The sequence below is a fragment of the Budorcas taxicolor genome, chromosome 11, assembly GCF_023091745.1.
Source record: "Budorcas taxicolor isolate Tak-1 chromosome 11, Takin1.1, whole genome shotgun sequence".
Lineage (NCBI taxonomy): Eukaryota > Metazoa > Chordata > Mammalia > Artiodactyla > Bovidae > Budorcas > Budorcas taxicolor.
In genome coordinates, this window is record NC_068920.1 from 63,955,036 (window position 1) to 63,966,306 (window position 11,271).

General features: G+C 45.3%; 1 protein-coding gene across 1 annotated transcript in view; it reads right to left on the bottom strand.

Annotated features, from left to right (window-relative positions):
- Positions 1–10,524, bottom strand: part of CRACDL (CRACD like) — a 68,809-nt gene extending 58,285 nt beyond the window's left edge. Inside the window, exon 1 of the mRNA XM_052649571.1 lies at positions 10,451–10,524. Within this exon, the coding sequence (XP_052505531.1) occupies positions 10,451–10,524 (74 nt within the window). The remainder of the gene's footprint in view (positions 1–10,450) is intronic.
- Positions 10,525–11,271: the final 747 nt, after the last annotated feature.

Below are 11,271 nucleotides of genomic sequence, written 5' to 3' on the forward strand. Positions count from 1 at the left end.
GAGGACAGAGTTGCAAGGTGGTGGACTGCCACTGTTGTTGCACCTTCCCTACTGCTGCAAGCCCCTCCCCTTCTAGCTGCACTAACTTCTAGGAGGTTTAAAGGGCTGGGCTGGGTGCCCCATGTCCCCCTTCCCCACTTCAGTTTTCTGATTTCCCCTTTTGGGAGCCAGACATTGACTCCAAGGACATTCAAAAGCTATTGAATATATGGGGGAAATGAGAAAGTTACTGCATATGCCCAGGGAAACTCACAGGCTTATAAAAGATCTTAGAAGCCCTTAAGATTATACCTCAGGCCAATCCTTGGCACAAAAAATAAAGCCTAGCAAGCCCAGATGAAGGGGGAGAACTGATTTCCAGAGTTACCATACTATTAGATTCAAATGTCCAGTTTTGAATCTGTCCCTGAAGAAGATCTGGTGGCTGATCTACTAGACAAAGACTTAAAAACAACGATCTTAAAGATGCTCAGGGAACTAAAGAAGTAGAGAAACTCAAGGAAATAACGTACAGACAAAATGGAAGTGTTAATAAAAGGAGAGGAAGCCTAACAAGGAAGAAAAAGTCTGGGGCTAAAAAAAAGGCGACTGAAATAGTAACTGGAATGAAAGATTCAGTAGAGGGTTTCCAAGACAGATTTCAGCATGTAGAAGAATCAGGAAACTTGAAGACAGGTCGTGATAATTAGAGTCTGAGGAATAGAAAGAAAAACATTGAAGTAAACTGAACAGAGCGTAAGGGACCTATGAAAATGAAAGTGTTAGTCACTCAGTAGTGCCTGGTTCTTTGCAACCCCATGGACTGTAGCCCACCAGGCTCCTCTGTCCATGGAATTCTCCAGGAAAGAATACTGGAGTGGGTGGCCATTCCCTTCTCCAGGGGATCTTCCCAACCCAGGGATCCAACCCAGGTCTCCTACATAGAAGACAGATTCTTTACTGTCTGAGATACAAGGGAAGTACAAGGGACCTATGGGACACCATCAAATGGATCAAAATACACATTGTAGGAGTCCCAGAAGGAGGTGGGAGAGAGAAAAAGGGGTAAAGAGAATATTTGAAAAAATAATGACCCCAAACCTCCTGCATTTGACGAAAGACACAAATAACAACATCTAAGGAGCTCAATGAATTGAGATACACTGTAATTAAACAGTTGAAAGCCAAAGATAAAGAATCTTGAAAGCAGCAAGAGAGAAGCAAATCATCACATACACAGAATCCCCAGTAAGATTATCAGCAAATTTCTCATCAGAAATTCTGGAAGGTAGAAGGCAGGAAGGGGATATAGTCAAAGTGCTAAAAGGAAAAAAATGTCAACCACTAACCCTAAATGTGGCAAAGCTGTCCTTGAAAAGTATGGTAAGAAATGAAGACATTTCCAGATAAATAAAAGATGAAGGGGTCCATTACCGCTACACATGCCCTGCAGGAAATGTTCAAGGGAGCCCTGCAGGCTGGAATAAAAGGGAGCTAGACAGTAACTTGAAACTGTATTTTAAAGATGGATAAAGAACAGGCATAAAGAAGATAAACACAGCAGAATACTTCTCAGCCATAAAGAAGAATGAAACTTTGTCATTTGCAACAACATGGATGGACTTGGAAGAATAAATCAAAGACAAATACTGTATGACATCACTTAAACGTGGAATCTAAAATATACAAGATTTAGTGAATATAACAAAAAAGAAGCAGACTCACAGACATAGAGAACAAGCAAGTGGTTACCAGTGGAGAAGGGGGAAGGGGTACTATGGAAGTAGGTATGAGGTACAAACTGTTAGGTACGAAACAAGTTACAAAGACACATTGTAAAACACAGGGAATATAGCTGCTATTTTATGATCAATGAAGCATAAACTTTAAAATTTGTGATTCACTACATTATACACCTGTAACATAATACTGTAAATCAACTATACTTCAATTTAAAAAAACCAACTTAAAAACTTAGTAGAGGGAAATACCTGGGCCATTATAAAAGCCAGTACAGATGACCCTTTAACGAGATGGGTTTGAACTGCCCAGGTCCACTTATATGTGGATTTTTTTTCAGCAAATATGTATTGTAGTACTACATGACCCAGGTCTGGTGGAATCCCTGGATAGGGCACAGATATGAAGGGCCAGTTGTAAAGCTACACTCAGATTTTAGACTGTGTGGAGGGCTGCTGTTCCTAACAACAACCCTCAATGTTCAAGGGTCAACACTGGTTTATGGTTGATTCATGACTCCACTTTTTGTTTTCCACATAATTTAAGACACTTACACCTTTTTAAAGAGCAATTAGTTGTCTAAGAGCTAGTATTATTGTAACTTTTGTATGTAACTCCACATTTTGTTTTCTTTCTAATTTAAGAGGTTACTGTATTTTTTCAAATTATTAATTTATGTTTTTAGACACACAATGCTTAAAGATCTTATTCTGTGGCATCAACAACTGAAAGGAAGAGGAACAGAAGCGAAAAGGGGCAGAGGTTCTGTGTGTCATGGAAGTTAAGCTGGAACAAATGCAAATTAGAGTGTTATAACTTTAGGATGTTCAATGTAATCCCTGCTGCTGCTGCTAAGTCGCTTCAGTCGTGTCCGACTCGTAGCGACCCCATGGACTGCAGCCCACCAGGGTCCTCCATCCATGGGATTTTCCAGGCAAGAGTACTGGAGTGGGGTGCCATTGTCTTCTCCGATGTAATCCTGTGGTAACCACAAAACAGCTGTAGCACAGAAGAAAATGAGAAAGGAACTTAACAGTTTCACAACAACAACCAAAAAACCCAACTCAGGACATCCCCGGTGGTCCAGTGGCTAAGATTTCACATTCTCATGGCAGCGGGCCCAGGTTTGATCCCTGGTCAGGGATCCCCAATGCCACAACTAAGACCTGATGCAGAAAAATAAATAAATAAAAATAAATATTAAAGATCAACTAAAAGGGGACAGTAATACAGGAAATGAAGGATAAAAAACCTATAAGCATAGAGAAAACAAATAGCAAAATGACAGAAGCAAGTGTCTTCTTATCAACTGCAAAAAGGAAAGAAATTCTAAAATAGGCTGCCACGTGGATGAACCTGGAGGATGTTATGCGAAGTGAAATAGACCAGTCGCAAAAAGACAACTGCTGGATGACTCCGCTACTTATGTTGGGGAATCAAAATCACAGATTCAGAGAGCAGAATGGTGGCTACCAGGGGCTGGGGAAGGAGTGAATTGCGCCAGGGCAGCGGTGAGGGGGGGCGGTTAGTTTAATGAGTACAGAGTCTGTGTTTTGCAAGATGAAAAGAGTTCTGAAGATGGGTGGTGGTGCTTGCACAACAAGATGAATGTACTTAATACCACTGACCTGGATGTTTAAAAATGCTCAAGATGGCAACATTTTATATTACGTGTATTCTACAACAATAAAAATGGGGGAAATGCACAAAAAAATGTATTCACCAATGTTCAGCATTATTTATAATCAGAAAGTGGAAACAGCTCAACAACTGATGAATACATTTAAAATATGATACATACATACAACAGAATATTATCCAGCCATAAAAAGGAATGAAGCATTAACACATGCTACAGTGTGGGTTACTTTTGAACACATCATGCTACATCAAAGGAAACCAGACACAGAAGTCCGCATACTGAATGATTTCACCTATATGAAATACCCAGAACAAGGCTTCCCTGGTGGTTCAGTGGTTAAGAACCTGCCTTGCCATGCAGGGGATGCCGGTTCAGATTCCTGGTCTGGGAAGACTCCACACGCTGCCACACAGCTAAGCTGGTGTGACAGAACCACGGAAACCCTCCCGCCCTAGAGCCCACACTCCGCAATAAGAGAATCCACCACAAAAGGAGTCCACGCACCACAGCGAGCAAGTAGCCCCTGCTCTCTGCAACTAGAGAAAGCCCACACGCAGCACAACCAAAAAATAAATAAATAAATATTTTCAAAAAACACCCATAATAGGCAAATCCATTGAGACAGACAGTAAGTTAGTGTCTGCCAAGGTTGGGAGTGGGGTGCTCTGGAGAGGGAGGCAGAATGGGAAGAGATGCTAATGAGCAGAAGGGGAGGTGAATATTTCTTTGGGGGAGATGAATACATTCTCAAATCACATTCTGTTCACAGTTGCACGACTCTGGAAATAGACTGGTGACTGCACACTCCTAAAGGTGAACTCTATGGTTATATAAAGTTATACGGCAATAAAGCTGCTGGGAAAAAAGAATGACCAGATAAAAAGGTGAAGTAAAGACATTTTGGGAAAGAAGACATGATACAATGTGTCTCTAGCAATCCCACAGCAAAGCTGATATGAAAGGAGGAAGGATATGACCTTACCCAGTATTTATCCGGGTAAATCTAAGCATGGACAGACGAGCAGGTCAGCTGGATCTCAGTCACACACACAGTCGGCACCAATGCGCCCGCCCTGCTCTCCCTGCCCTGCAGGCTTCATCTCCCTCCAGCCCAGGGCCTTTGCAGATGCTGTTCCCTCTGCCTGAAAGCTCTTCCCTGCTCTCACGCTCCCCTTTCTTCTCATCAGCTTCTGCTCAGCGCTCAGTCCCGCTGGCGCGTCTGATCAGAGGAGCCAGCACCTTCCACAATGCACAGTAAGAAGCCTGGACCTTTCTGTTCACCGCATTCGCCAGTTTTCATCACATCTCTGTTTGCACAATTCTGTGATCTGGTTCCCCTTTATGGATTTAAGCCTGCTCACCTTCCCTATACATTTAATCAATTTTTCCTTTTTTGGGGGGAAAAAGATGAAAATAAACTGTGACTTGACTATTGTTCTCTAGTGAGTCACACCAAGATCTGCCTGTACCTTTTTTTAGAAAAAGCAGTTTCACATTACTGAGGCAACAGAATGTGTAAGGCTTGTAAAGTTCCTGTGAGACATCTCTGCTCGAAAATTGTGCCGGCTTTACTGCCTCATGATAGACACTTTTATGCCCAAAACCAGAGGATTTGACCTTTCAGAGTACACCTCGAGGTGTGTGCATAAAACCTGCTTCATTCACTTGTTGGGAACAATGGGAGGAGAAAAAGTAGATCCACTCTGACATATGGAGAAAAGAAAGCAAAGAAATTGCCCAGAAATAAACCCACACACCTACGGTCAGTTAATCTTTGACAGAGGAGGAAATAATACACAATGAGGGACAGTCACCTCGGCAAAAAGGTGCTGAGAAAGCTGGACAACTGCATGTAAGTCACTGAAATTAGAACTCACCCACACACCATACCCAAAGACGAGCAAAATGGCTTAAAGATGAAATATAAGACCTGACACCATAATACTCCTAGAAAAGAACACGGGCAAAACTTTCTCCGACATAAATTGTAGCAATGCTCCCTTAGGTCAGTCTCCCAAGGCAATAGAAGCAAGAGTGAAGATAAACAAACGAGACCTAATGAAATTTATAAGATTTTGCACAGCAAAGGGAATCATAAATAAAATGAAAAGACAATCTTACAGGCTGAGAGAACATATTTGCAAATCATGCAACTGACAAGCGCTTGATTTCCAAAACATACAGATAGCTCATACGCCTCAACAAAAACAGAAAACAACCCAATCAAAACACAAGCAGAAGACCCAAATAGACATGTCTCCAAAGAAGACACAGAGATGGCCAACAGGCACAGGAAAAGATGATCAGCATCGATAATTACCAGAGAAATGTAAATCAAAACTACAAGGAATTATCACCTTATATCAGTCAGAATGACCATCATTAAAAAGAACTGAAATAGGCAGCAGCTGCTGCTGCTGCTAAGTCGCTTCAGTCGTGTCCGACTCTGTGCGACTCCATAGACGGCAGCCCACCAAGCTCCCCCGTCCCTGGGATTCTCCAGGCAGGAACACTGGAGTGGGTTGCCATTTCCTTCTCCAATGCATGAAAATGAAAAGCAAAAGTGAAGTCACTCAGTCATGTCCGACCCTCAGCGACCCCATGGACTGCAGCCTTCCAGGCTCCTCCGTCCATGGAATTTTCCGGGCAAGAGTACTGGAGTGGGGTGCCATTGCCTTCTCCCTGAAATAGGCAGAGGGTGTGGCAAATAGGGAACCCTCTCTTACACTGTGGATGAGAATGTAAATTGGTACAGCCACTACGGGGAACAATATGGGGGTTCCTTAAAAAGCTAAAAATAGAGCTTCCATATGATCCAGCAACCCCACTCCTGGGCATATATCTAGAGAAAACTATAATTCAAAAAGATATGCACCCCCATGTTCATGACAGCACTATTTACCATAGCCAAGATATGGAAACAACCTACCATCAACAGATGAATGGATAAGGATGTGGTGTATATATACACACAATGGAATACGACCAGTCAATCCTAAAGGAAATCAACCCTGAATATTCATTGAAAGGGCTGATGCCGAAGCAGAAGCTCCAATACTTTGGCCACCTAAGGTGAAGAGCTGACTCACTGGAAAAGACTCTGATGCCTGGAAAGACTGAGATGAGATGGTTGGATGGCATCACCGACTCAATGGGCATGAGTCTGAGCAACCTCCGGGAGATAGTGAAAGACAGGGAAGCCTGGTGTGCTGCAGTCCATGCAGCTGCAAAGAGCTGGACATGATTTAACGACTGAACAACAACTCAGTGTGCAGGTATGTGTATGCATATATATGTTACAGGAATATATACGTGAATCACTTTGCTATACCCTGGAAACTAACACAACACTGTAAATCAACTACAGTTAAAACACTGCTTGAAAAAACGAAAGCAAAGCAATCAGATGAGCAAAGGGCTGAAAACCGAGAACTCAAACACAGAGTCATAGTGCTCAGAGGACAGCAGGAGGGGAGCAAAGGAACTTACAGGGAGGTCAGTTTCCTAGAGACCAGTAACTGACAGTCTTTAAAAAACCTAAAATTCGGCTTGACCTAGAGAAGTGCGTCATCTCCAATCTGGCTAAAAGTGTAAAACCTGAAGACTAACTCCTTGAGAACAGGGAACACGTACCAGCATGGTACTGCCACACAGGAGGTCCCCAAAAAAGATTGTTGAATGGATGAATGAGCAAATGAGTCAGAGGCACTCACGACACTTGTTAGACAAAGGATTCACCTTCTGAGAAAAATGACACGGCATCCACTACCCAGTCACAGTTCCCAAGACCAGGCGACACTCCCCTGTCTCCAAGACAGACATCTTTCAAAGCTCACGACTTAGGACTTCCCATTGGTCCACTGGTTAAGAATTCACTTGCCAGTGCAAGGGACATGGGTTCAATCCCTGTTCTGGGAGGATTCCACACGCCTCAGAACAACTCATCCCATGCACCGCAACTACTGAGCTCACGAGCCCTAGAGCCCACCCAGCAACGAGGACTCAGCACAGCCAGAAATCAATTGATTTTTTAAAAAAGTCCATGACTTAACTAAATGATGTCACATTTCTTCAGTCTGATTTCTTGTCCCTGGCTCCCTAGACATCACCTGCCCTAGAACCATGCAGAGCCTTTGGGAGTCAAGGAACATGGATGCAAGGAGGACCTTGCTTCAGATGCCTGGTTCCTGTCCTTGGGGACAGTCCTGACAGGGACAGTGAGAGGTTCCAGAGAGAATGAGGCAGTGGACCACAAGTGGTTAGCCTGTTTCTTTGCCAGACAAACAGCATAGTTTATAAGCATATATGTAGTGTCTCAAACTATACCATTGATTTGAAACTTATGTAACAGTTGATTTTGCAATACTTATGAAGAAGTACACTGGTACGTTACTTAGCTGGGAATGCATACCCTCCTATAGACATACACACAGGAACCTGCGTTCAAGTATGCAGCCTGTGTCTACATGGATGCTCCTCAATGAAGCCCATGCAATACACGACAGCTTTCACTTGAGTTACCTGCTTTCACTCGCTTATAAATGAATGTTTTCAAATGAGATTTTTAAAACACTACTTTAGGCGTTTGTATGTTAATAGAATAAAACAAATCTATGAGATACGTTTGCTGCTGCTGCTAAGTTGCTTCAGTCGTGTCCGACTCTGTGCGACCCCAGAGACGGCAGCCTACCAGGCTCTGCCGTCCCTGGGATTCTCCAGGCAAGAACACTGGAGTGGACTGCCAATTCCTTCTCCAATGCATGAAAGTGAAAAGTGAAAGTGAAGTCGCTCAGTCGTGTCCGACCTTTGCCACCCCAAAGACTGCAGCCTACCAGGCTCCTCTGTCCATGGGATTTTCCAGGCAAGAGTACTGGAGTGGGTTGCCACTGTTTACAAGACCATAATTTCAAAAATAGGTAAGCGGCTTCCCTGGTGACTCAGTGGTATAGAATCTGCGTGCCAATGCCAGAGACGCTCATTTGATCCCTGATCTGGAAAGATCCCACAAGCTGTGGAGCAACTAAGCCTGTGAACCACAACTACTGTCTGTGCTCCAGAGCCCAGGAGTTGAGACTAGTGAAAGCTGCATGCCACAGAACCCGTGCTCCGCAATGAGAGAGCAGCCCCCTCTAGCCGCAACTTAGAGAAAAAGCCCTCGCAGGAACGAAAAACCGGCACAGCCGAAAATAAAAAAATAAAAGAGGTGAGCACTGAACTTTGCAACCTCAGAAACTGCATTTGTACAATTCCTGGGAAAACATTCTAACGCTGGGGTGTCTTACCAAGATGTGATCTAACGTGGAAACTTTCAATCTCTGAGTGAGCTGTGAATTGTGCTATCACTACCCACATGGGATGAATGGACCCAAACCCTGGGGCGCGGGGAAGCTTTATGAGGGCTGGTCTGTCTTTAACTTGAATTTTTTTAGGTAGTAAATTCCCCTCTTTTCTGCATGTCTACCAAAAATAAGGACATGAAGAAAGTTCTTAAGGCTAAATTTATCTAGGATGTTCCATATGTGATTGGCAGTTCTGTAGCACAGCAGACGCAGAGCTGAAGTTTTGATTTGTTTTTCTTTTTTAATTAGGAAGTCATGCTCCAAAGTCTATTAATGAAGAGACATCACACCACCACTCTATTCTGGGCCATTCAAAAGAGGCAGCATCAGACACTGAGGTTGAATAATTCTAAGTAAAAAAAAAAGATTTTAATGAAACAATAACAGTGATGGTGACCTTCCTGCATAGGGCTTTGCAACAGTACAAAGATATGTGTTCACAAGGAAGCCTTTGGTTGTTGGGTTCCTGTCCCTGTGTAGCAAAAGCAGCAAGTGAGGCTTGGCGGGGAGTGGACGGTCTGCCAGGTCTCCCAGCATCCCTCACACCTCCAGATGTATGCTGACGAAGTGGGCATATTTGTTTCCCAAGACCACCCAGGCCAGGTGATGTGCGGACATGACCATCACTTGGTTGGATAGAGGTTGCCATACTGGAATTTTCCATTTGCTTATGAGACATGCAAGCTGTTTACTTATACTTGCAAAGGCATTTCCACCACATTGGAGCTCTGCTTCCCTTTGTACTGTCATGGTGGAAGCACAGTGCACCAAAGGCCAAACATTTTCAAAGGATGAGTTCACCTGCAGCAGGGCGAGGTGGCTTTGCAGGTCCACTGGCCTCTGCTCCCGAAGAACTTGGGCAGGCCACCGCGCTCCGCAAGCCTGTCAGTTACTACTAAGCCCTTTGGCGTTATGTGAAGAGAAAGACAAGCACTGTATGACCTCACTTACATGGAGAATCTAAACAACACAACAAACTAGTGAATGTGACATAAAAGCAGCAGAGCCACACAGGACAAACGAGTGGTTACCAGCGGGGAGAGGGGAGTGGAAGCGACGGACAGTGAGGGCATTAAGAGGCACACACGACTGGGCATAAAATGAGCTCCACGGGTAGGCCGTGCAGCACAGGCAACATACCCAGCATTTTATAATAACTAGAAACGGAGTATAAACTTTAACCTTGTGAACCGCCACATTGTACACCTGTAACTTACATAATATGGTGTGTCAACTATACTTCATTTAAAAAAATTAAAGAAAAAAAAAAAGAACAAGCCCTTCGGTGCTGATCGTTAGTTCCAGGAACAATTCTAGTGATCTTTTATGTTGCCCTTCGCTGCCTTCTCTCCACCAAAAGGTCACAGACTGTGCCATGTGGACCCCTTATACAGGCATGCGATGTCCAGAGGATGTCCAGCGGAAAACACTCTGTCTTCCAGCCCCGTTCCCCTCCCCTTCTCTCTTCCTTTTACTCCCCATCCCCTTCACCTTAGCACCCTGCTCCCCTCGGTTTCAATATATGCATGTGTCACAAAGAAAATAAAGAAAATCATTAGTTTGTTCAGAATTCACACAATTGAAGGAGATATATTATATATATATAGTGACGTCTGTAAGGAAGGGGGTCATCAATGACCACAGATACTGAATGTGCCCTCAGGCCCCAGGGGCTGGGGTGCGAGCTCGGGCCCCCCTCCCTCTCAGCCCCTCCGTCTACCCCACCACCTCTCAGCTCTCAGGGGCGCACCTGGGCTCAGGCTTGATGCACTGGTAAAAGGCAGCCATCTTCGTGAATATGGAGGGGGCCTTCGGCACTTTCATTCTCCGGAAGGACAGAAGGCCTCCCCTTCCCCAAAGGGGCCCTCGGGTCACCCCTGGGTGCTGATCAAGAGCCTTGCTCCCGCTTCCAGAGCAGCACCTCGGGCCCCGGGCACACGGAGACTTCTCCCAACTCCTGCAGCCCCGCGGGGCCTCCGGGCAGGTGTGCAGCACAGGGCCCTGGGAACTCAGACACACAACCACTTCCTCCTCTCCTCCATCCACGTGGACGGCCAGGGTGGGGCTGGAGCTGCCGCCGCCTCCCTCCCCAACTGCTGAGGGTGGAAATCGACAAGCCCGGGCTCTGCCTCCCTGGGCTCCCGACAGAGTCGGGCAAAGGGCACTAATCGCCCCATCGGAGCGAGGGTTCAGGCCCTGGGGGAATGTCTAAGGCCCCCGCCCCACAGCCTTTTGTTCCCTTGCTCTGGTTCTCTCCTTATTCCCTCTTCAAGCTTGTTGCCGCAGGGCCTGGATGTGTCTGGTGAACTTCTTTCCTGGGACCTTCCCAAGGCTCCTCCTTTCAGGCAGGCACCTGCCCCAGGGCTTGCTGTGGCAGCCAGAGCTGCAGCACTCCCAGCTGGTGACCACACCGGGCAGGTGCACAGGCCACGCCCGCCCCCTCCACAAAGCCACCTCCTGGTGACGTCTTCTCTGATGACCTGCAGCTGCCACTTCAAAATAACAGACTCCTGCCGCCCAGCCTTGCAACTGCACCTGAGTTCCTGCAAAGTCTAAAGACTGCTAACCGCA